This window comes from Haliotis asinina, chromosome 7, assembly GCF_037392515.1.
Source record: "Haliotis asinina isolate JCU_RB_2024 chromosome 7, JCU_Hal_asi_v2, whole genome shotgun sequence".
NCBI lineage: Eukaryota > Metazoa > Mollusca > Gastropoda > Lepetellida > Haliotidae > Haliotis > Haliotis asinina.
In genome coordinates, this window is record NC_090286.1 from 13,158,225 (window position 1) to 13,186,067 (window position 27,843).

The window sequence follows — 27,843 nt, forward strand, 5'->3', positions numbered from 1 at the left end:
AGTATCTCAAGTCAATGAAATCTCGTAACATTCTAAGATGCTTTGTGAAAGGATCAAGGACGCTGACAGTATTTTATGTGTATTAGATATGGAATTCTAGATGAGATATGAAGTTTGCTCTATCCCTATGTATCGTGTAATAAAGAACAGTTTTGCCTGGAACTAATTTTAACATTCAAGCATGCTGAAACAAGTGTCCTTGTGCTTTAACTATTAACTGTATTTTTTACCTAAAGTAAAATAACGCAACAATGCAGCAATTTGATGATTGTTCTTTATTGACAAGAGTTGCTTCATTTATGTTACAGAGCTTATTCTTTGAAGAGAAACAGTTGTTTCTGCTCTCAATACAGATGGCATCCATGACATCTTCAACTGTCAGACAAGATCCAACATCTTGGTCACTGTTCGCGTGTATCCAGGAAACAATGTTTTGATAAATCATCATATGTGTAGTGTATGTGTGGACACAGCATAGTAGAGAAACGTGATTTTGCTGCAGAGTCCCAAAGAATCAGCTTCAGTAAAACAAGAACTATCCCACACTGTATGTTTTTTCCTTCCATTAAATATGTCTTCACTATTTTAAAATATGCATAAATAAACAAAAAAATATAAAAACAGCACTTACAAAGCAATGTTCAAGACATAAATACCAACAAGTCAATGTTAATTCAGTTACGGTAAGTCTTCCATTGCTGGAATTTCAAGCTTGATGTCTGTCTTGTAAAATCTATTCCACAGTTTCAAAGCCTGCGAACACAAGAAATGTTCCTTAAAACCTAGTGATTGACTACAGGAATGCAAAATATATTTGACATTGTTCCACAATAAAGACACAAGAATATGAAATTCTTCTGTCCAAAACAATGAAACAAGAGGCAGGAGTTATTTTGTGAATTTACTACAGAGGGACGGGATAACAAACTTTGAGGCCATACATCGACAATGAAATGAGTTTTGTTGTTTTACACGAATAAATTGCTGTAGAGAGAAATCAAACTGTGTATGATACATCCTAACAAGTTCAGTGTTAACTAGACAAACTGTACAACTGTGTAATGCCCAACAGAACTGTTTTTCAGTGAGTCTGTGGGTATGACTGCAGTGTCAAGTTTAGCTGTACAAGTCATCGTCATCTTCCTGCTGAAAGTTGCCTCCATCTTGACCACCTTGACTTGGGCCTTGACTTGGACCAGTCTGACCAGGGAATCTGAGGAAAAAGCAAAGAAATAACTCATTTGCATGATTCAGTACACAAATATCATCATTTTAAGAGAAGAATGGAAGTGAAGTAAAGTAATGAGATCGGGCAATTTTCATGAAATAGTATTACCTATAAATGAACAAATTCCCACATGTGTTTTCTCTTCACTTGATGATATTCCATATAAATTACCATATTTCATAAAAAAAACCCAGTCGTTATGTAAGAGCTAGTAATGCCTCGAAAAGTTTGTTTAAAAAAATAGGAAACATACAAAATATCTGAATGAAAATTGAATCATGAAGTTATTGTAGCCTTACAGTGATTAGATTCAATTCTCTAAGACTATCTCAAACACCGGTGATAGAATGTATTTTTCTTCTCTAAGTACAATGAGTTGTTTGGTAATTAACTACACAGCAGAATAGCAGTGATAGAAATGTCTGCTGCTCATACTGTCTGATACAAGTAATATCTGGTAGGATTAGGTATTGTCTCAACAGTAATGCCTAGTAGATGGACTGGATCCATGCGTCCAATCCCCGATCAACAATCAGCTGTGTAATCAACGAAAATAACAAGTTCCTACTCATCCATGAAAGCACTATTAATTCTACAGCAATCTCCATTTTAGTCATGCAACATCAAGCCTAGGGCAGCAGGTTCCGAGAACTGCTATCACTAACATACACATGCTATCAGTAGGGCGACACAACATCTGAACCACCTTTTTAATGGCTTCCTGAACTGTTCTTAACACAAGAACTTATAGTGTTGGTTCAAAATAACATGACCTAAAGATTACATATGATTTTGGATCCACTGAATTACATGACCCTTATTCAAACTTTATACATTGTACATATCAGTATATTGGTTATCGCAAAGTCAACACATGGTTTATTTAGCTGAAAGAATCAAGCGTTTTGCCTTGTGTTGATAAATTATGGACTGATACAGTCATAAATAAACCTTAAAAAAAAATTCATGAATTTCCATACCCTTCACTTAACTGAGGACTTAGACTTGGAAAAGTCCACAAATCACTTTACCACCTACAAGCACATGTTTTAAAATAATTCACAACTACTTCGAGGTCTTTGACCAAACATATCCAACATCGGGCACAATAAACAAAAGGAAATCTTAATCCACTGAAATGCAATTCCACTTTTTAACTCTATTACAAACACGTATTTTGTAGTCTGAAAAACTTTTAGGAGCACAGCTGAAGCAATTTTGTTTGAACGTGCCAGTATTTATGAGCAAGACCAGAGCTTGTTAATTACAGATAATTCTCATATTATTCTTGGCAGGTCTCATCCTCATTAGAGAAAGTTACCCAGTCATAGCACCAAGTACAGATAATTTCAATACCAATGTCTACATGAGCCAAAACAAAAGCATTCAACTTTTTTCAACTCCTTGAAATCCACCCATCTATGTCAGTAAGCTAGCCTGTCAGTAAGCTAACCTGTCTGTCGCCATTGCTTTATCAATGAGCTTTGCTATGTGAACAATGTGTAGCAATGGGGAGAGGTATAAAAGTGACAGAGAGACTGCCACTGTGATGGTCTCCCATCTGTCAACTATCAGCAGCGTGAAAATTGAAATGTGCAGCAGGAATGACATAATAATGTCAGAGCGCAATAACCCGCCTCTCCACTGAACCTCTGGCACTAATCACATGTCTGTGGGTGGTGGGCTGCCTGCTTGCCTGAGGTTACCCCACAGTTAAACACTGCAGCAGTACAAACAAACTGTGCCTTTCAGCTTTCTGACACAAGGCAGAGAATAGCAGGCAGATGCCCCCCATCTCAACTAGTTCTCCACAAGGAAACTGCACTGCATTGTTTCTGGGTATTAAATGTCGCTGCGTCTTCCTGAGTCTACATGAAAGGGAAGGACAGAGTAGCTTACTTTGATGGTTAGGGGAAAATATGCATCCCAAATGACAAAAAGTAATTGACAAAAAAATGTTTTTAAGATCCCAAACTCGTGTATTGAATTATTGAGATGCATGGCGTAGTTAGATTGGCTCCCACATGTTGGTTTCAGCCGCTTCCTGCCATCTTCATTGTATTTATTTGCTCCTTTTTGGAAATCTGGCGGAAGTTTATCTCCACAGACAAAGGAAGAAGGGAAGTAGTCAGGGGCGGGATGTCGCAAAGAATCGGGTGGCCAATAAGAACAACTGTATCCTTCGCAGTGAAACTGTTTACAACCCACAATTATGTACCTCTCAAACGTTTAGTTTTGGGCATATGGTTGAGAAAATGCTGGCTTTCAAAGTCTGTGTTCTCTTGGGGATCAAAACAAAAGGACTAGCCGACAATAAACATGGCCAGGTGTAGAGTGGCACCCAGTCATTCCCTTCTCCAAGCGTAGACTACAGCAATATACAGTCTGTGGTAGGTGAAGAGACGCATACCTACCACACACACCATGTGAAGTCAGCCAATTGACCCAGCCCTTCAGTGCATTCCATAAACACAGACACATTCTGCACTTGTTATTGCAGTATCTTTAATTCATTAACAATACCCTACACACATCTTCAAAATACTGTAACCCCAAGATAGAGAGCTATCTGAACAAGGGATCTGTCTGTAAAGCAACTAGTTCATATTTATGCAGCATCTTTTCTACTTGTAATAATTTATCTGCTGGGCAGAGATAAGAGTTTGAGACAAAAAGTCTGAAGACAATCATGGCACTACAGTTTATGTCCGCCACATCAGGACCACATACCAAAATCCAGTCTCGTTTCACTTGCCGAATATTTGTGTTATGAAGCACTTCAAAGACGAGTGAAATAAACAAGTGATGTATGAAAATGACAAGTTCACCTCCCCTCATAACAAGCATCAATCTACTCCGGGCCATGTCCACATCACAGAGAGAGGCAATCACTTGCACTCTGTGAAACACTTCTCCCACATTCATACTGCAGCTCGCCAAGATTTACACAGAGCACAAGAAAAACACAAATATGTAAGCTGTGTGATGGTGGCGACAAGAGTGTAACTTGACACCCCAGGAGAGAAAGAAGGTGGCGGTGTGTGTATGAAATGTACAAGGCACATAGTCAGAGCTATGTACATGCTCACAGGCCCTCTTTGATGTTGATACAATGCATCTTGATCGGTGGGGTGGTGATGGACATCTGTTCACAAGATGACATTCACCTGTTCCCTCTACAAATGGTCTGCATTTCTTGTGATATCTGTTGAGATGTTCTCAAGCCTGAGCTTAAACAGAACTTAGGTTTTCAATGCCACATACTGATGTAACTGATTCCACAATGATAAATTTTCTTTTAGTGGGTCAATATTGGGTTGCTGTTTATTAAGGGTATCACTTCCATTTTCAAAGTTGTGTTCAAAAGCTAGAAACCAGGAGCGAATTATCGGTTCTACAATCATAGATTCAAAGAAATATTCAATCAATCTAATCATAAAGACACAAAATATCACATTTCACAAAACATAAATATCAGCCAACAAACTGTAACATACACACTTAGCATTCTTCACTGAACTTGTTTATCATGACCAGTTGTCAGTTAAGGTTTTAAGCAGTATTAAAATAAAAAGTTTCTGGTGTTGAGTACTGAGCCCTTGCATTGTCTGCATACCATTTCAAACCTACAGATACCTTAAAGTTATGGAAGCAACTACAAACTCTTGAGTACCATTATTAACACAGTGACTTTCACTAAAAATTGAACCTGAATAGTACAAAGCATCTAATAAATTGCAACAGAGAACAATGAAGTATGAATCTGCCTTTATGTTAATCTTTGACAAAAACATACCTTGCAATAGGCAAGCGTGACAGTACAATTTGTATTTGCTTGAAGGCAAACAGTTTTCTAGCAATCATTACAAGGGACGACTAGGATCATCTTCACACTGAACCCACAAGTGGAATCAAACTCAAAAAGGTTGCTTTAACCCTCAAACATCATGTTAAGTCACTGACCCTACAGTGTAAACAGTGAGAGTGAACAAGTTGTGTTTTAGTTATATCACAATGTGTGAGGTAATGGAAAAGTGCACAGTGAAGCAAGTGTCAGATTCTTGTTACTTCGGTGAAATTGACAAGCATGGGCGTAGTGCTTACTAATCACAGGATTTATGGGACAGTTTTATACAGGGAAATGCAATACCTTAGAAAACAGCGCTAAGAAAGCCAGAGAAAGGAATACAAAGACTTCAAACCAAACAATTGCATCTTTGTCTAAAATGTCAAACATACAATCAGTGGATGAGTGCATGCTGAAGGTAAACTTTCCCTTGTGTCATGGAGACTTCAACGTAAACTCCATGCAGGCATAGTTGAGACAGACCAGCAGGTGGAGCCTATTCCTGTCAAGCTATTTTCTGGCAAGGTGTATATTTCCAATTACTGATGAAAAGCAAGATTATGTGAAGCAGCCAAACTACCTGAGAACTAGCTGGGGAAAACCAGTAACTCTCTCAACACAGATCACACTCAAGGCCAAATTAAGTCAACACAACATCTACATGAAGTTGAAGTCTGAAACAACTATTCAATGAACTGAATGGTTCATGCACAATAGCTAGTTAATTACAGTGAACACTGAAACTGTAGATCAAATCAGTTCTCTAATACAATACAGTAATTTGATAATTTGAGCTATGTAATACCGTTAAGGCTATGATATATTTTCTATGACATTACTGAATATAATTTTCTTGACCCCAAGAACCATCTGAGTAGAAAATTGGGACAGCTTTCAATTCTTTCTCTAATAATGATGGTGATATCTTTGACATCAAATGCTTGAAATGTGTGGATGGAATTCACAATTATTAACTGCCTCCTTTCCCATATCATTTCATTATACCCAGTATCACAAGGTATACAAACCTTTACCTTTATGCAGGGTTGTATGTTTTAATCAAAACAAATTTCTAGCATTAATTAAAATAGTTAGGCTTCTTAAAACTGACCCCAACATACTCAACACAACCCTGACTATTTTTTGTCTCAAGCATTGTAATATAGAACAATTTCTTTGTTTTCCTTTGGTAACTGAAAATATGTATTAAAAAATAATTTGAACACAAAGGATGACATCACATGCACATTCCTTAATTAGAGTATATTCAATCCTACAAACCAAAGGGCATGTATTAAGAAAGTGACACAGTAAAAAATAATTTGTAAACTTAAGAAAGATTGTAAACAACAAAACATAACATTGTAAATAACAACGTTCAACCACTCAGGCTGTAGCTCAGTCCCATCCACTACAGTCACTAACAAATATTTCCATTCCTCTTTCTTTTCAGGAATGAAATCAAACTACTCATATAAATAGTGTGCAGCATCCTTCCATATTACACATTGCTTATCACCATTCAGGAATAAACAAGATCCCTGCTATTAAGCTGTGAAAACTATATCACTCTCACAAAACCAGAAACCTTAGTCATTGTTGTGCAAGTAAATAATTGTGTTTTGACCTATATTGTGTAATTGTTTATTAAATATCTTTTAGTATTTCTTTGATCTAATCTTAGTTAATGAAGATCTAAGTTTTCAAGAATACTCCATAAAAATCAGATCTACCCATATTAAGAATCACATGAGACTGACCTGAATTAATAGAGCTGTGCTTACCTTTTCTTAAAAGAAAAGAAGTGGTAGAAAAATTGAGAATTACATGCAATTATAAAAAGATTATCACTTGATATTTAAACCAATAGTTGCTGATTCCATGAAAATCAAAGTCTTTTTCTTTGATGAGATAAATATCTGAATAGAACAAGATTTTACCTAGCCCATGGAAGTACTCCCAAATGAATCTCAGTCACATAAATCAAGAATGTGCCTTTGTTCACTTTTCTGATTTTGAATGTAGAATTTCATTATTTTTTTTATCAAAACATAATCTGAAGTTGAAGTCAAAAGTTTGAAACTAGTGCCACACAGCTGAAGAGCTGGTTTTTAACTGGATACAGTTTGTGAAAGTTTTTCTTCTATTGACCATTGTTTAGCAGTAGGAACTAAGACCTGACTAAGATAGAGCTCCTTTTACAAACATAGTCAAAGGGAGACAACTCAGTAAGTGATTACCTCAAACGTCCATAAAATGTCTACACCGGCAATATCAAGCACATTCATCTTCTTATTCTCTGTCATGTACATCCCCGAGTATCCTTAAGAATAGTTTTTCTCAGTTTTAACAATTGTAAACAAGTGTTATCAAGGCAGTGAACACCAAAATAAGTTCACAAACCTTTGCTGATATTTTCCTATTGGTTTAACCAGCCCTTTAATATGTTGGACAATCTCAAAGAAAAGATTATTCAATAAAGTTTCCCAATGTAGTGACTTGTAATTCACCCATAAAGCAGAATGTTGTACTTTATTAAAACAGGAAATTGCCAGTAAGGATGATTATGTTCATTTCATAAGGTTCGTGGAAAGTGTTAAAAAAAGTTGGTTCAGGTATCTAAAAGATTTTCTCTGGAGCTGAACCAAATCAAGGAAGCCTGTCTAACGACTTAATGGCTTACCACCTACGCTAACCCTGTATGAAGCATATCAAAAGTATATAGCAGTGTGCTACACTATGGAGTGTGACAATATGGACAACAGAACTTAACAAGTGAAGGATCATGATCAGTGTGATTTCAGTATTACTGTGTTTAACAGTCTTCCAGTTGTATCATATCAGCTTAGTGTGAGACGATAGCCAAATGGTTGCTGGTCTCGAACTTTAACCAGCTTGGTGAAGAACACAAAAACAGGTATGCTGCTGATAAGACTTGGAAACATAATGAAAGCAAACTAGGCTTCAAATCCACAATCACAGACATGATGATGTAAGTTTGCACTGTGAACTGAGGTGCCCCTGTTCCAACAGGATTAATATCTGTGTCAAATCTGGAATATTTACACATCTCATTGCTTCATACACACTCAAACTGACAGGATATACCACAAGATCAAAGAGCCAGCAACAGCTACACTGCAACTATTGTTTATGAAGAAATCCAGCACCTTAAAATAAGACATTTTGTCTTCAATCTGTCAACCTTGATTTTAAGTCACGCTGGCAGTATTTCAGCAGCAGCATGACTAGATCAAATTACAGATTGATAATAAAGGACCTAAAAGTACACAAAAATCACAGTCATTGTGATCTTAGTTGCTACTATAATTTGTATGCTGAAAGTTGTTAAACGATCTGCACCATGAGAATGCATGCATGCTTCATATTCATCATGTACAAAGAATATGGCTCACATGTTTCAAGAAAAAATGTTGTCATACCTGAAACCACCCCCGAATCCCCGACTCTGTTGCAATGTTTGTGCGAACATTTCATATTTCCTGATGTCATTGTCACTGACTGATCTCCTGGCAAACTTCATGGACTCTTCAAAGTGAGCTCTTGTGATTTCTGGCACTGGGTCGAACTCCTCTACCTCCTGCAAGGACATATCACAAACAGATACAAAAACAATTGATAGCAGGGAGGAACTAACAATTGTTCAAATGAATGAGAATTGACAGGAAATTCAAATTCAAGCTAAATTGGTCAAAAACCCTCGCCCTAATAATTAAAGATCACGAAGAAACGTATGTCCACAAACATTATTTTTTTTTGTTTTACACATTTTATTTCCTCCTTCCCTGTTACAAATGAGGGCAGCTCACATCCAGGGTAATGTGAGTTCCAGCATGTTATATCTATAATAATTAATTCTTGGATGTACAGAGGAAGAAGGGTTTTTTTTTTTTTAAAAATTAGAGAACATTCATTCATCTTCTAATATACCTGCATTCACACACAACTTGATAAGAATCTGTTGGTCTCCTGTAGGGGTAAACATATATTCAGGGATTTTGCATCATTGCTGCTCCAAAGATTCAAAAAGTACAAGATATAACATCCAGGCCTGATAGAATTTATGTTGATCACTTTTTCTGAAAGCTCTGTCCTTTTCTATTTTTGAATGTAATGTTCAATTCTTGTGCAAATCTCAACTTTCAAATTTACATTTGTAAATAGTGAGTGAGTGAGTGAGTGAGTTTTAGTATAACGCCGCACTCAGCAATATTCCAGCTATATGGCGACGGTCTGTAAATAATCGAGTCTGGACCAGACAATCCAGTGATCAACAACATGAGCATCGATCTGCGTAATTGGGAACCGATGACATGTGTCAACCAAGTCAGCGAGTCTGACCACCCGATCCCGTTAGTCGCCTCTTACGACAAGCTGAGTCGCCTGTTATGGCAAGCATGGGTTGCTGAAGGCCTATTCTACCCCGTGACCTTCACGGGTCTATTTGTAAATAAAATATTTTGTGAAAAGCAAAATAAAATAAAAAACTTTGTCTGTTATTATGTTTTGTTGAACTCCAAATAATATGAATTCAGCATAGTTTGATGTTACATACATGACCACACTGACCTATCCATTTCAAAAACTGATCCCAAAAGTTCTTAGTTGCATCACATTCCCACATATATGAACAATAGTTTCTTTTTGTTTCTGACAAAAAGAACAAAGATCATTCCTGACATATTTCAGTTTTAATAAAAAGGAATTTGTTTTAAGTATATTGTGCACCAGTCTGTACTGAAACCAGCGCAGATTCACTTCCTGGGTTGTACTAAACACCTTACTGCACATATCATTCCATGGAAGCTTAACAAATTTTAGTTCCCATTTTTCTTGACGTTTGAAGTTTTTTATTTCTGATGCTACAAAGGTAAGGTAAACATGTTTAGAACCTGAATGCACACTGCAAAGCTTGTGTATAGTACTACGATGTTCTTCAACACAGTCTGATGTACTTTTGATTAAGTTAAGAGCTGCAAGATAATGTTTAATGCTGTCTATTACCCCATAATATTCCAAAAATGATGACCGAATAGGTTATATTTCTCTGAATTCCTCATAAGTCAAAAACTCTTTATTTTCATCCATTAAATCTATGATCTGTGTTATACCCTTCTGGTACCAATGTTTCAGAAAAAGTGGCATCTTGTTAACTTTAATGTTAGGATTATGAAAAATAGGCTCATTCAGGAAACTACTAAACCGTTCAGGCTTGATTTTCTTATCAAAGTCAATGAATGATTGAAAACAATTTTTCCAGAATGCATTGTTGACTGTGGGCATGTTATTCTCAAAATAGGCAGCACCAAATTCATCTAAATTACACATATGAGGATATGAAGACTTGAATAAGAGCTTCCACTTTGGATTATCTGCTGTCACAAGCTTCCTCAACCAAATAGTTTTCAGGGATTTCACATGTAGAAATATATTACCAATCCTCCATGTTTTACTGGCTGACACAACTTGCATCGCTTTACTTTATCTCTTTTACCACCCCATAAAAATTTAAACAGCATGTTATTAAGTGGCACAATAAAGTCCGAAGAGGGGTCAGGCAATGATAGTAACAAATAATTCAATTCATATACTAGTAGTGACTTGATAATTGACACCCTTCCAATTGGTGTAACAATCCTTTTCATCCATCTATTGATGATCTGTTTTAGTTCACATAGTGTGTCTTTAAAATTCAGCTCAGTCATGTTCTCCAAGTTAGAACAAAATTTGATCCCCAAAATTCTAAATACTTCCGGGTTCCAACTAATTCGATTCTATCCAGACCACTTGCGTCTTATTATAATTTATTCTGAGACCGGACATGTCTGTGAAAAAATCCAAAGTCTTAATACATACTTTAAAAATCTCTCCACACATCTACCAAATTGAGATCACCAGTTATTTCTAAGACCTTTTCCCTGGCTTGTGGGTTGTTAATATTCTGATAATTTAAAACATCAAGTGATTCATTCAGAACAAGGTTCCAGTCTGCTGCTATGACATATTCACCATTTCCAAATTTACAAGCTTCCTCTTTCACTCTTTCATAGAAATTTGGCGAGTCAGAGTTGGGACCATATGTAGGAACAAGTGTAAATCTTTTGTCGACGATCGTTATGTCTAGAATGAGTAAGTTGCCATCACTATCCTTGTAACTCCTATGAATCTTATAATCTAAATTTTTATTAAAGAGAATTGCAACCCCTCGAGACTACTTTTAGAACTAAAAACACAACCAAATCCCCACTGAGCTCTGATGACTGGCTCCTGATCTTCAATAAAGCGTAAAAGATAAATTGTATAATTTTGGTTCTGAGGAAGTTAAACACATCTTTTCTCTTCATACCATCCTGCAATCTTTTACAGTTTACAGAGCAGCAGCTAAATCCTAAATTAATCATTGTCAAAACATCCATCAAAATATGAGACCATATAAGAATCTGGATTTCTACCTTCTCTGCACATACACACAGTCACACACTGCATAACAAACGTAAAACTCGCAAAGATTTTCACCAACTTCAGATAAAGCATCGAACAGTAAGAGAGTAACCCCAGCAGCGACCCGCATACAAAGTGATGATGGAAAGAAAACCCCCTAAATCTACATGTCGTGGCTTGTGATATTATTGTCCTCAGTGGAAAGTCAAACGCCCACGACAACTTTCTTTGCTTCTGACTGACTGCTGTTTAAAAAAGAAGAGGAAGACCCGTGGTGACACATCAGTAAGAACGGAGATGCTCCATTGAAAAAAGCGAAATCATCCATCTTGAATGATCACATGACTAGCCATATGACATGACTTAGGCGTGGAATCTATATACTGACCAAGCGTCACATTTATACATCAGTAGTCAAAATAAAAATAATACAACAAAATTAAACAGCTGTCCTGATGCTGAAATAATGAACTGAGGATTCTTCCTCTCAAAACCAGTTCACACTGTTACAGTGAGGTCCACAGTTTACTGAAACTTTCGACGAGAGGGTCTAACAATAGTACACACTGAACTTGTCGGCACAAAATAACAACAGCTCACATTTCCTAGTCTACCAGTTCCTTGTCTTCGTTAAGCTTTTTCCATGGGCTGTTGCCATCCATTCTGTCGTAGAGAGTGACAGATATCCCTTTTTCCCGAATTTTAGCTTGTTGGCCAGAGCGTTGTGTCCGCAGTTCAGTGGCTTTCCGAACCAAACGCCCTCCGAGTCTCTTCAGGTCAGCAGGTAGGTCCGATTGGATACTTAGTTTATTTGTTGACAGTTCCTTCCATTTTTAATTGTGACAAGATCCCTGTCTTCGACCGGCACAAACCTTATGATAACTGGGTTCGGGAAGTCACTTGGTGTATAGCGAGGTAGCCTGTGAATATTTACAAAAAGCATTCGGTCTACTGTCTGAGGATCCAGCTGTAACTTATCCTTGAAAATATCTCTGCACGTCTGATCAATGTTGGCCACCGAGTCAGGTACAGTGTAGACAAGTAAGTTACTCTTACGAGAGCACATCTCTGAGATTAGGAGCTTTTCCTTAAGTTTCGCGATGTCTTCACAGAGTCTGTTTTCTGTTGACGCCATCTTGGTACCAAGATCAGTGATTGAAGCCGAGCTGAACTCAGTTGAGGTTTCCACTTAAATGAGCCGTTTAGATAAGTCAGCCACTTCTTCCTTTACTGTATCGATCTTGGAACAAATAAGAATTGTTTGTTTCTCTAACTCCTCACTGAGAAAAGTCTTCCAGTTGTTCCCCGTGGTTGATTCCATGTCAAGCAGCATGGTGGGTGGTGTCAATGATTTGGCAGTGCAAACTTCATCTCCAACTGTCTGATCCGGTCGCAGATACGAACTGATTCTAGGCGCAGAAGAGCCGCTGTTACCAGTTTTATTATTTGGCTTGTTTGAGTTACGCCTGCCTGACATGATGAAGGTAGATGGTTGCAGATTGCCAACGAGCGCTTAAGTAACGTGCTCACGCTTTTCGAAGCCATACCGGAAGTCCCACAAACATTATTTATATGTTTATTTGTCCAAAATTATAAACACTCTCACATCTTATACCTATTACTTATACCTACATATAACATGACCTCATAAATAATTGTTACGCATTCATACAATATCTGAAGATGACTTTAAAACTGAGGGACAACTGTGTAGTACAGATACAGGTGGATCAAGAACATGTAAAAACTGGATGCCTTGGGTATATTTAGTCAAACTTAATGCAGTCTAATGACTACAAGCAGTGCAGTTGTTTTAGCACCAGTGGGAGCCAAACTTACCATATCAGCCTCTGGGTTTGCTGCCCTCTGTCTCTCCATCCTGATCTCTGCCTGGATTGAGTCCCGTATGGCCAGTTTACATGCCCGCTGGCAGATTTCTGTCAAGTCAGCACCACTGAAGCCATGGGTAACCTTAGCCAGGTAATCTAATTCCACATCCTGAACAAAGAAAACATTTGTTAATATTCTGACAAGCAAAGTCCATTAAACCTCAATGGATCATTTACACACTGAATAGTGATAATTTAATGGTGAGGCATCTCTTCCCCCATATAAACTGTGAAGCAGAATCAAGTATCATACATGTTTGGCACTTACACATTCGAATACGACACCACACAGGTTTGCTAGACTTGCTTGATAGGGATTAAAGTCCATATTCACTTTTTTTAGTATGTGTGAAACTATACATCAAACTATTGATAATACCATAACAACCTTTCCTTGGGTTTGTGTAATATCAGGGACAACAATGGCTGCCTTTGAGATCATTAGTTACACAACCTTTCTGATTTCAATATACTGACAAACAAAATTATCCATCCTTCTTGATGATCTAGAACTCAATACTTTAGCATTTGGCCAAATGTCATTCCTGGTACTTAATATACAAACAATGTATGCTCAAAAGGACTTTTCACCAATGATGTCATACAGAGTTACAACTTAGGTTTAAGTGCTATGATAGGGCACTACATTCATTTAAATGATAACCATGACCTTTTGTTTTAAATAGGGTCATCTCTTTGATAGCTTGACTGTGAAGTGGATTCAAATGGGTGACAGATTAACTCAATATGTCACAGCAGCACTCTCAACCATTACCTTGTAAACAGAAGATATTCTTAGAATAAACAGAAAATTGTAAACACACCTTTGACACAGGGGATTTTCTGAGATTTGCCTTGAGGATTGAAATTCTTGACTTGTCATCTGGGAGAGGAATGTAGATGAGCTGATCAAGACGACCAGGTCGAAGAATGGCGGGATCTATGATGTCAGGCCTGTAGACAACAGTTATTGCTCATTATTCAATTAAATCTCCATAAAGAAAATAAAAAAAGGAAATTGTGTTTTAGACATTTGCCCTTTAAGGCTAAGAAGTATCAAGACATCTGGCCAACTGAATAGTGCATTTAAAGACCATTCAATGACCAAACCTTCTCTAAGGTTGACCAAACCTTCTCTAAGGTTAACCCTAACTCCCATTCTTTAACATTGCACTAAGGTTGCCTTAGTGACTTGCGATCACCTGACTGCTTTGTGAGAGGAGGCCAGTGGCAATTAAAATGAGTCTGACGTTTTGGTGTAGGTCGAGTTTTTGTATGAGAAACAAAGTACATATTTTGTCAAACTGATTATATTAGTCATCATTAGTGCATTTGCCTAATGTTTCACCAGCAATCATCCATTAATCAACAAAATATCATGAATGTCAATTTGTCAAAATGAAGTCTCTCAACAATAAGAAACTCATGACTTTGAAAAATTGTTTCTTTTCCTCTATTTAATGGCCAGCGAGACAACAAAATTATCTCACTGGAGGTAAGGTAGAGGAGCTGGTCCAGTGGTCTAACAGCTAAGTTGCTCTCTCAAAGTTTCTTTGCCTCATAAAATACTTAGTGGAAATCATCTTTACACATATGTATTTACACATTGCATTTTTGTTGAATTTGTACACAAGATGGGACTCACCTGTTTGTTGCTCCAATGATGAAGACATTCTTTTTCGCACTCATACCATCCATTTCCGTCAGGAGCTGGTTGATAACTCTGTCGGCAGCACCACCTGGGTTATAAACACAGTTAAACGTAAAGTGTTAAACGTAAAGTGATTGTCATGAACACTATAATAATAACAGAGTCCAGGGTATGGGGGATGTTATTTCTGAAATTTGTAAGCAAGGAGGTATGCATGATCTGTGTGGTGTTACTTCTGGCATATAACCAGGTATATATAACTGGTAGAGATTCGCACTGCATGTAACTGTATAGGAGCTATGCATGGTATGAGGGATGCTATTTCTTGTATGTAAGTAGTAGCACTGGATAGTCCATATGATGGTATTTCTGATAGCTAACTGGGAATAAGTCATGGTATGAGGTACTTCAAACATCATGCTTTGAGTGTGAGTGAGTGAGTTGAATTTTACGCCACACTCAGCAATATTCCAGCTATATGGTGGCGGTCTGTAAATAATGGGCTTTAAACATTGTACCCTGGAGAGGAATCGAACCTTGCTCTTTGCGTTAACCCCTAGGCAATCCTACAGCCCCTTCATGCTTTGAGTATATTACACTGACTTGATGTTACAGCCAAGCTCAGAAACTATCTTACATACCTCCATCACCAACATTGCCACCTCGAGCCTTGGCTATGGAATCCAACTCATCAAAGAACAGTACACAGGGAGCTGCTGATCTTGCCTACAATAAAATACATCTCGAGTGAATGAATGAACAGCTTTTCAGTTACATGAAGCAAATGATGTAGTCATTACACAATTACTACTTTTTTGGAAACCCAATACTGGGTGTTGGAACCTAGAAACATCATCAGGCTGAATTTGAAATTTGAAGTTATGATCGTAGTTTCTGTTAAACCCAAGGGAGGCAACTATGCACAGACAATTGTGATTGGCCAACCAAATCCCCAAACTGATCACAAGACTGAGTAACTTAATGTGTACTTGGAGAGTGAATTGGTGAATGTTTTTAATGCTTGGAATGATCAATTAACATATATCATAAAGTAAACCATGACAATTATCCATAATGAAACATATTAACTGAAGTTCTATTTAATACAAATAAAACCAATAATGTAAAGAAACATCACAAAGTTTTAACACTACAGTGGATGTTCTAAGGCAAAACCAAACTGACCTTGTCAAAGATGTCGCGAACATTTGCTTCTGACTCTCCAAACCACATAGTGAGCAGCTCAGGTCCCTTGATGGAAATGAAATTGGCCTGACATTCATTGGCAATGGCCTTGGCCAACAGTGTCTTACCACATCCAGGAGGGCCATAGAACAGAACCCCCTTGGAAGGTGTCATGCCAAACTTGAGGAACTTCTCTGGATGTTCAACAGGGTACTGTAAATAATTGTGGTTCTTTCAGATATAGGAAATAGACAAAATGTGAGGTTCAGATTGATGTCTGGAGCAACAACATCCTGAACAGTCACGGATCATACATCATGTACATGTACATTTTAACTGTGAAACTTGTTACTTAGACATTCTCTCCATAAGAAGAAGACTGCCTCAAGGTCAAAATAAGAAGAAAGGCCACATTGATATGGGTTGCTGCATTTCAACACTTTATCATAAATTATGTCAATGCATAAGATTAAAACATCCATGGTTATAATCAAACTCAGGTATTCAAACTGTGACTACCTTGACCTAGTAGAGTTTAAGACACATAAATCAGCACAGACAGCCATTTAAATCCAGATACAGTTTTCCCACTGCACCTTGTGAGGGACAACACACCTGTACAAGTTCTTGGAGCTCTCTCTTGACACTCTCCAGACCTCCAATGTCCTCCCAACTGACATTTGGCACCTCAACTGATGTCTCCCTGAGGGCACTTGGGTTGCTCTTGCTCAAAGCCCACTGTAACAGCGAAGTGACGCAAGACTAAATATCTACATAAAGATTGCTTATATTGAATCCAATATCTAACAGTAGGCCAATTGCTTGAATTTCCTGGTTTTGATGGAACACAAATTACACTGTTCCTGTTACCTAATACATATATATACTTAAAATTGTAACAGAGTTCCTCTGAATATAGGTTGTAATGAAAATAAGAGCATAAAAACACTCCCATGAATTTACTCATTGGACAAATATCCTACTATATTATCACTGACAAATACCAAAACAAAATATTTTCCTTTTCGTATAGGACCCGTGAAGGTCCCGGGGTAGAATAGGCCTTCAGCAACCCATGCTTGCCATAAAAGGCGACTCAGCTTGTCGTAAGAGGCGACTAATGGGATCGGGTGGTCAGGCTCGCTGACTTGGTTGACACATGTCATCGGTTCCCAATTGCGCAGATCGATGCTCATGTTGTTGATCACTGTATTGTCTGGTCCAGACTCGATTATTTACAGACTGCCGCCATATGGCTGTAATATTGCTGAGTGCGGCGTAAAACTAAACTCACTCACTCACTTTTCGTATAACATGGTTACTAATGAACCTGTGGAACAGACATCCCAATAACTTACCCTAAAGTTCTCCATGGTGACTGCAAGGGAATCAAGGACCTCTGCATCAATGGTGTCATCCTCCAGATCAATGAGGTCCATTTTCTCTCGGATCTGCTGAAGGGCAGCCTCAGAACACAAGGCAGCCAGATCAGCTCCAACATGGCCGTGAGTCTCCTGGGCTATCTATTAAACACAGTAAAATGATTAACTTTACACTATTCACATTAGCTTTGGAGACAAAAAAAGCTTGCATTCAATAAACGTGTATCAAACATGACGGAGTGGGGTTAATCAGTGATACTCCAGAATACTTCTACATCAGCAAAAACATAATGATGCACTCGAAGTTTAAAACTGTAACTAAACAGTTGTCAAAGCCTGGTATGATGAATAATAGTGGTTTCTTTTCCTTCACTAGAGAGCAAGGGTCCATAATGTCAAACAGTAAGTAATGCACTGGAGTTAAAAACAACCAAACAAAACAATTTGAATGTAAATTGAAGCAGAACTCTTTTGAATGCTCTCATCAATTGTTTACCTGTTCAAGATCCACATCATCTCCAAGCTTCATGTTCTTTGTGTGGATTCGCAAAATCTCAAGACGTCCGGTGGCATCTGGGATTCCAATGTCAACTTCACGATCGAAACGACCTAAACCACAAACATCAAATTTTATTTATGGAAGAATACATTAGAAACAAACAGAAGGAAACATGTGTTTGCCATTAATATGCAATGTCTTCCGCCATTAAAGGATAACAAGATATTTTTGATAACTTGATCACTACCTTTTATTTTTTCGGTTACATACAAGATGCCTGAAATGACTAGTGTATGCAATCACCCAATGTAGGATGTCAAAATATTGAAGACATTGGGTGCAATGTTTTATGAGATATTGTGTTTACACAAGTTTGAAAAGTGGTCAAAGTGTTGTGGTGACCTTGAAAATAGGGTCAATGTCACCAAAATCAACTGGTTTCTGCATAACCTCTTATGTTGGCTGGCACCAAACTTGAAGACACTGGGTACAACAGTTCATGAGAAATCAGGTTAGCAAAAGTTTAGGAAGAGGTCAAAGAGTCCTGTTAACCTTGAACATAACGCTATGGTCACCCAAAGCAACTGACGTCTGCATAATTACTCTATGTATGCTGTCACCATATTTAAAGACATTGGGTACAACTGTTCATGTGATATTGTGTTGAACAGAGTTTGAAAAGTGGTCAAAGAGTTGTGGTAACCTAGAAAAAAGGTCAAGGTCACCAAAATCGACTGGTGTCTGCGTAATCACCAAATTTAAAAGACAGTGGGTATAACAGTTCATGAGATCAAAGAGTTGTGGTGACCTAAAGCATAAGGGCATCAAATTTGACTGGTGTAATCACCAGAATTGAGTGAGTGAGTGAGTGAGTTTAGTTTTACACCACACTCAGCAATATTCCAGCTATATGGCGGTGGTCTGTAAATAATCCAGTGATCAACAACATGAGCATCGACCTGTGCAATTGGGAACAGATGACGTGTCAACCAAGTCAGCAAGCCCAACCACCCGATCGGGACATACATACGTGAAGACATATGTATGTACAGATGCTGCTGATTAGTCACGTTCCGCATTGCAGTGGGGTACAAATGTTTTTGAATCTTGAATGAATTCAGTGAAATCTTAAATCATGCAGTCACCAGTCTCCAGCAACTTTAACCAATGTTAGCAAGAAGCTACTGACACTTCTAGTTGAATGATGTTGATACTTTGCTAGTGCAGGCTGAGATGGTGTAACAAATGTATAGTCTTCATACCATTGTGAGAATACCCTGGTAGTTCCTAAATGAAAATATTTATGGTTAAGTTATTTACAGTGTATATTCAACATATTTTCTCATGAATCAACCTTCCTCACGAAAAGTCATGTTTCATACTGTGTTCCAGCCTGTTGCATGCTGTGTCCAGTGGAGTTGACTTCAAATGGACATTCAAAAAAGATAATGCAAATGAGACCCTATGTTGGATATCATGGACATCTTGTTTTGACAAATGCAAGTTATAAATACTCAAGATAGTGTGTACACAAGCTTGTTTCCATGTGAAGTTCACCCCTTGACCGAAGTCATCATTGATTCATTGTCAGATAAATTTGTGCTGGAGGTGTTACATAGGTAGGAATCTTGAGCCCTTTATGCAGTCCTTTTAACATGAGCTGGTTTAACAAAATATATCATACAACCAAAAGTCATTTTGCTGAGTAGAGGAACACTACATACCAAATCTTCTAAGAGCAGGATCTATACTGTTGGGCCTGTTCGTTGCTGCCATGACAATGACGTGAGATCTCTGCTTCAGGCCATCCATCAATGTCAACAACTGGGACACAATACGTCTTTCTACCTCACCATGAGTCTGAAGTTAAATTTCCAGAAAATGTCAGATTATGTCAATGCTTTGGAGATAAACAAATAGTAATTTTTAAGGAAGTTTTTCATGTAAAAATATTAAGAAACTGCAATGTGTCTTTAATATACTTCAATCAACAGTAGTACTGTTTCCAACCACAGAATCTTAAATACATATACAGTTGAGAGAGACTGAGTTTGGACAAACTTCTTTTGTGTCCTATAGACAGCCGCGTTGGTCAATAACACACCTGTAAAACACGTACAGTGGCAAAAATTTTAAAACACAGCATAGTTAGACTTGGATTGTTTAAATCAACAACACATGGAATTTTGTCCCTAGCTGGGTACAGAAAAGATATATGATAGACTGACATAAGCTAGAAAGATCAGTCGGTAGATACAGCAGAACAACTTTCAAGTTCACATTTTTGAAGTGTGGTGATGAAGTTTCAGACTGTCGACAATTGTGTATGGAACACTAGGCAAAACATCATGTATCACCAAGACAGGGTAAATACAAGAACATCATCAGGAAACACAAACAACCTGACATGTGATCATAAAGGGAGACAACTCAAATAATCTCACACAAAACCTCAGGCCTTTAATGGTTGTTCCTTTCATAGTATTCAGATACAATAAGGCCAAAAAAGCCCTAATTTCTAACATAAGGGTGGTATCAAGGAACCATTGACAGTAATACCTATTTAAACACTATTCTGATTGGGACTACCAGGACCCAAATGTAGGTGTCTATCAGAGAGATATAAATGTGAATGTCTATTTACCTCCTACAAGCAACAATATAACCACAGTAACATTTGCCAAGGCTAAACTATAAAAGCTGTTGTCATATTCATGAACATAGGCAGTATTCTTCCCTTTCAAACACATGAAAGACAACCTATTCCCATATTTACCTTTTCTCTTTTGGGTGCAATTGCGTCAAGCTCGTCAATGAAGATTATGGCTGGAGAATTTTTTTCAGCTTCTTCAAAAGCTTTCCTCAAGTTACTTTCAGATTCACCAGCCAGTTTACTCATGATTTCAGGACCTGTTCAACACAAAACCACATGAAGGACACTCTTTAACAGATGCCAAAAATACCTGAAAGAATCTGATGATAGAACAATGAATGATGTTGGACATCTCAGTAACTTTGATACATGTTTTATATAAAATAGACAAATACTATCTCCGATTTCTTGACACTGTTAAGTTCTATCTTCAGGATGATAATCAACAAAAGTATTTAACAAGGACAACTGAGTATACATTACTGTCAAATCACTCACCATTTATGAGGAAAAAGAATGCTCCTGTTTCATTAGCAACAGCTCTGGCAATGAGTGTTTTACCAGTTCCTGGAGGTCCATATAACAGAATTCCCCTGGGTGGCTGCAGATAAATGTAAATATTGTTGAAGGGTATAAGAGAAGGGCATAAGTGTACACAGGATACAGAAATGAGTCAGATAGTCAAATTCCTTGGAAACATTAAATGAAATCAATACAAATCTAATGCATTCAAAGTTATCACATTTTTCACGATTTCATTCTTTGTAATGCAAGTAAATTGCAAAATAAGCTGCTGTTGCCAAGGTATTGATGCATCTAAGATTAGACAACAGGAACTTTATCAAATATGTCTAGAGCAGGTTTTCCCCAAATTTAACAAATGTTAAGTTCAATCTCCAGAAGTATACTTCACATGTCTTCAGATATTTACACCACAAATCAAACCAGAAATCTTCTGACTAAATAATTTTTTAAGTGTTACACCTTGTTATTTCAAGGTTAATTAGCAAGCCCTACAACTCTGAGAAGTTGAACTGTAAGACAATTTGAGACAAGCCTGTGTACATACCTTGACACCAATAGCCTTGAAGAGTTGTGGGTGCCTGAGTGGGAGTTCAACCATCTCCTTAATTTGAGCCAGTTGTTTGCGACAACCTCCGATGTCATCATATCCAACTTCATGGAGTGCCTCTTCCTCTTCCTGCAATATCAACACCATCATTTTCACAAATTTAGGTTTAAATAAAGACAGACGTCAAATTATGACCTGTGTATAAAAATGCTCTGTGGGTTCTTCTTGATTTTGCGTAGTATTTGGATCCTTAGAATTGTCACTCTGTACATGACATGTGGTGGTGGGTCACACTTCATTTTCATGAAGTTAAAATGGTCATTTAATAAACTTTCAGGACAAAAATGGGGCGGGCACTTCTGCACCCGTTTCTGGATCAGCCTATGTTGTCAGAAGAAGTGTCACTATTAGTGCTCAGACCTGGCATACTAGACAAGTTTCCTCAGCTTTGATATGCTTTCTCTTCCCAACTGTAAGCTATTTCGTGATTTTATTCCTCCTAAGAAACAAGACAGCGTTGACTGCTTTCCAGCCAACATTTTGCTACAATTATCACACACATGATTATGCTTTTCATTGCATGCAACACCTTCCACCCTAACAAAAAAAACAAAACAATCAGAAATGTAGAAGGTATCACAATGTGTCATACTACTATTTTCAGTCTAAGGTTTTCCAAAACTGTCATTTTTCACTTGATAACACCTCCATGTCACGGTGACGTGACATTTCTTCAAAAGAAATAAAATTGACAGAAATAATTAGACAACTGAGTTTAAAATTTGCCAGACACGATGACAGATAGTCTTTAAAATTACCAGACATACAAACAGTGTATTGGTTAACATCCAGAACATACCAGACAACAGATGAGAAACACTCATGTTATGTTTTCTCCTGATGAAATACATTTGACATTTCCTGAGGATGGCCCATGACACAAGATTAGTTATATGATAAAAGGAATGATGACAAATTATTTCCCTAAGGAATATCAGTTCCAAATAGGTTGTATATTTCAAACTGTTTGTGTCTATAAACACCCTGCTTCAATGCCTAAATCAGTGTATTTATTGCTCATGATAGAACACAAAGAATACCTACCTCTCTTTTGACAGGCTCTCCTTCACAGTGGATGACTGTGTCTGGAGCTACGATACAGTAAGGGGACGGGTCTGTCTCTATCACTTTGAATTCAACGGCTCTCATACCGCCTCGGACAAGGAAGATGTCACCTTTCTTGATGGGTCTGTATGCTTCCAGGAAATACGGCTTAAGATATACCTCAAACAGGTTTCTGAAACACAATGGAACATACAAAATAATGCAAAAGATACAAAAGTTTATTAGTGATCTGCTGTTTACAATGCATTTCAGATAAAGCACTTTTTGAGTGACTATTCAAAAAAGATCCTGTGAGTTATTTACTTAAAAGCAAGCATTAACTGCTAGTCATACATTTAATCAGACACTCCTTTAACAACATCACATATACATTAGACTTTCAAGAAAGACAGAAATAAACAACTAAAAAATAAAAACCAGTGGACAAACAGACATGAAAACAAAACATAGAATCAATAACTATCTGTAATATTTATGCAAATGACCTACCCTGTTAGACCTTCTACTGTATCATCTATGGGTAGGACATGAATACGTTTGCCATATTTCACATCTGGACATGCTTGGATACTGAAAGTGAAAACAAATATTGCTGTTAGTGTGAACACAATAGAATTAAATAAATAAAGCTCAATAAAATGTTATCATGGTCTAAGGAGTATTTAAGCTTGAGTCATAATTATTCAAGCTCTATATTCAAGTAACATGTTAGGAAACACCCTCAATGGAGCTATCTGGTCAAATAATTTCAGGCACAACATTTGCAGTTCAGCTCTCTGCTCCAGCCACCTTAACCAGCTTCTATGATCAATCTGTATGTACAAGTTACAAAATCGTTTCCATATTCAAATCAACTTTTGATGTTTTTTTAACAGAAAACAGCTGTGAATGAAGGGTTCATATGTAATTCTTAAAAAAGTAATAGTTCCATCATGTTTAAACTGATAGTTCACTACTGTTTGACCTTAGACCACAAATTTACTTCCCATATCTTTACCCTAAGCATCCCCTTTATCGGTTTCCTAAGCACCTTCGTTGACAATTATGGCCTATCCAGTTATTACTTTCAGAGCTAGTACTAAACCCTACCGGCAAAAATATGGTTTGACTAGTTTGGCACTGCAGCAAAATAATAGCCCTTACATATATGTGTATTACTTGTGTCACCAACTGCATACAAATGATCGTAAGATGACGGACCTTGTAATATTTGTCTGACACTGTGAATGCTGATCACTCACCTGACAACATCCCCAAGCCTCACTCTCAGGTTGTTCCTGACACATCTGTTGATTCTGATCTTGTCATCTCCTACAGTATCATCTGACAGAACAATACACACTGTTTCTCTCCTTCGTTTACCCTTCAGGAGTACTGTGTCACCTCGAAATAACTGTAATTCATCCATCTTTTTCTGGAGACAAAAGAAAAATGAATAGCAATGAAAAGCTTATAAAAGGGACTTCCATTTTGGAATGTCACATGAAAGATGCATTTATGTCAGTGAACATCGACAGGTACAAATATGCTGTCACAATGTGCCGAAAACATGAATTTTTCAAAAAACAAAACACATGTTAACAATAACATTATGCCTTACCTGTGAAAGTGAAACAACGGAGTTGTCCTCATTGACTGCCTCTTCAACAAGGAGTCTGTTGGGTCGTTCTTTTCTCTTGAGGATGGCCGTAGCCAGATCATCACTGTAAGAACAGAATGTTCTTACAATTAAAGTTCTAAAGCATCTATGCATCAGTGTCCAGTGGCTTTGTAACCATGGTAACAGTGGCTTCAATCAAGACACATATAATGTAGTTAATAATTGGTTGGTTTGTTGTTTAAAACCACACTAAGCAATATTCCAGCTCTATGTTGGCAGTTTGTAAATAACTGAATCTGCATTACACAATCTGGTGATCAACAGCATAAGCATTGCTCTATCATGCAAATGTGATAGAAATGACATGTGGGTCCCGTTAGTCACCTTTACGACAAACATGAGTGGCAGAAGACAAGTTCTAACCTGGATTTTCACAGGTATTTACATGTGTAGTTATTCAGACAAGATGATATTGATATGTTCAAAAATCATAATGTTGGCAGCATTAAACTACATTGATAGGACGCCCCATGCTCAGTGATGGTAAAGTTAAGTTTTATCACATTCACTGGTCCAGTGTCATACGCGCTGATGCACCCTTTAACTGTACCGAGTTAAATGTGACTCTCACGGGATGGCACGTATCAATGACCTGCTGATTTCCTTACATATCGACTGATCAATTTGCTACCTTTCACATGATTTATCCATCGATATTAGTGTCAAAATATATTGTGTTATTTTGTTCCTAAGGAATCAAAATGTCTTGAAGCAAACTTATGCAGTAGTTATTGTTTGTGATATTCCTTATTGTTTTGTGGCTCAGATAATGAGCCATGAAACAATGTTTCCTCCAATGACAAAATCGAGTTGTGGTTTCAACTGGGTCTCGTAGCCATATGCCAAGATAATGGGTGACTGAGCAAGTTCAAATTTAAAGTCACACTGGCAATACTGTGACTAAACCAAGCTACATATATACATGAACAGCTGAGACAATGCCAATGCGATGTAAAATTCAACTGTATGTGAACACTTACCATGAAACACCAAAACACAATTTGACGTGCCTTGCCATATGTAAATAACTAGCCAAATGACTAGAACAGGCTCTGCACACTTGAAACACAACCACCTCCGGCTTGAGTGGCTGATTTGTACTACTGTTGAAATTTATTAATGACAAAGACAATACCACTTGGCTGAATTTGGCCTGCGTGTGTCAGGCTTGCTACAGGGCATCTCATACACATAAATGGAACTTTGGAATGCTCTATGGTGCTACCAAAGCAAGAAATGAAACAGGGACTTACTTTCAAGAACATTTTTTTCAAAAAAAAGTTTTATGCTGAACATCAGAAGTGGACTTTAAGGTATCAAACAAGCAATTACTATAAAACGTGCCCATTCAGGATGGAATACATCAGGTATGTGGTTAATGATTTATGATCATGAGGATGCCTGTATTTTTTTAAATATGAGTACAGTGTTGCATCTAGGAATTACCATATGTGGGTAATGGAAATCAACTTTTCAAATGTAGGTGTCAGCCAAGTTGGTTGGGTCACTACAGCTTGATATTTGACAGCTAATCAGAAAGACTATTATTTCTTGGCAGATATCAAGGTCTATTTTAAGCCACAGTTTGTTTCCCCAAATTTGTTTGACTTCTATTTTGAACTTTGAATAATTAATCTAACCATTATTTTCTGGTGATGAAAGTGATAAGATCACACTTCACTATTACAAAAGTGTGTACACACTATTAATTTGGGGTGACATGTGACACATTAGATATAAAGATGGTGTGGTAGGAAACTGAAACTGAGTAAATTACACAATTACACTGCCTAGATGCACCACTGAGTAAGATGGTGTGATGTTTGTACGCAGAAAGTAGAAGACACACATTTATATCATAGTTAAGAAGTTCCTATGTAGTGGAGGCTGCCTTTCTGTTTAACTCTTGATAGTACCTGATTCAGAATCTGAATATGTTACTTTCAAAGAAACAATAAATATTTGGAGGTAAGTGATTAAGGAAGCAGGTTCATTACATTGCTTGCTGCTTAGTGCACTCTTTGGTAGAAATATTAAGGTTAAAGTGTAACTTCAGCACAGGAAAAGAATGAGTAAAATGAAAAATAAAATCTGCACAAAATAAAATAATGTCTGAAACTTCATTTGCTTGAAACACAATTGAATTAAATATACATTTCTTAAAATTCCTACTAACAGATTTATCACAAAGGCTATTTTATGATAGAATCAAACTGAAAACCATCATGCATGCAAGTGTTTACAACATGATGAACCTTTCCTGAAATTCCTCATTTTCATAGTACCATACCTGTCTGCCATCTTCAATACACTACAGACTCTCCTTTAATATTATTCTTCCCTTTACTTCCTTCTAACTGATTCCACTCTGGGACAAGAGTGCTTTAATATACACGTAAGAATCGTACGTGACTTAGCAAGTTTGAACGTCCTCCATTCTTGGGCCGACACGTTGTTTTGATGACGTCATATCCGTATAAATAATGGTTCATATCGTAAGAAATATTCTCATCTTCATTGCTCATTGGGAGAAAAAAACGTTCCGTTTGGTCCATAAATACACCAGGCCAGGAATAAAACAGTCTATTCGCTGTCGCGCTCAATATTACAAATGATATGTGGGGCATCTCATCAGCTGTTTTTCAGTTTTCGGTTTCGTTTGGAAACAAAGGCATTGCATGAACACCACGAAATACATTTCAGCATTTTGTTTCCAGTAGCTACATTGAATCAACTTTCCAAAAGTTAACAGAGGTCTTTGAATAAAACACCACACAGTAACATCGTTTTTTCTTTTAACCAATTCTTAGACTAAAAATTACGCCGGTCGATGACAAAGTGAAATTGAACGAAACACGGGAAACTTCTATTTCCATCCAATCGCAAAATTGGCAGAAACAAAAGGTTTACTTTACACAAATTAACACAGATAAAGAAAATAAAGATGAATTTTCTACGTACTTTCCACCATCAGCCATTTCTGTCTACTCTTGTCAGAAGGATCGTTTGTATAATCACTTAGCACGAGACGCAACTTTCAGGCCGATGGCGTCCGTTCACGTGTTTTCTCGAACCTTCGAGATAAATTTAGTGAAATTATTTGTGATATCAGGAATACAAATATGTTTCGGAGACACGTTTTAATAACTAATAGGAACGTATGATAGATTTTAAACATATTTGGATGTCA

The 27,843-nt window shown here is 37.3% G+C and overlaps 1 protein-coding gene across 1 annotated transcript; it reads right to left on the reverse strand.

The window, feature by feature from the left end:
- Window positions 1–256: 256 nt before the first annotated feature.
- LOC137290539 (transitional endoplasmic reticulum ATPase) lies at window positions 257–27,745 on the reverse strand. The gene is made up of 19 exons (XM_067821564.1): window positions 27,615–27,745; window positions 24,594–24,696; window positions 24,235–24,407; window positions 23,483–23,563; window positions 22,973–23,165; window positions 21,866–21,997; window positions 21,295–21,397; window positions 20,920–21,053; window positions 19,868–20,003; window positions 18,141–18,253; window positions 17,621–17,785; window positions 16,878–17,000; window positions 16,263–16,475; window positions 15,719–15,803; window positions 15,072–15,165; window positions 14,251–14,380; window positions 13,377–13,535; window positions 8,519–8,676; window positions 257–1,213 (listed from the first exon to the last, which is right to left on the reverse strand). Exons 1-19 carry the CDS (start codon window positions 27,629–27,631, stop codon window positions 1,117–1,119), a joined length of 2,409 nt encoding a protein of 802 aa, XP_067677665.1. The 5' UTR covers window positions 27,632–27,745; the 3' UTR covers window positions 257–1,116.
- Window positions 27,746–27,843: the final 98 nt, after the last annotated feature.

Bases quoted from the DNA above. Each gene is read 5' to 3' on its own strand.
- LOC137290539 (XM_067821564.1), bottom strand. The intron at 23,166-23,482 runs GTAGGTCATTTG...ATTGTGTTTCAG, and splicing joins ACAGTAGAAGGTCTAACAGG to AAACCTGTTTGAGGTATATC. The intron at 1,214-8,518 runs GTATGACAACAT...CTTTTTCCTCAG, and splicing joins GGATTCGGGGGTGGTTTCAG to ATTCCCTGGTCAGACTGGTC.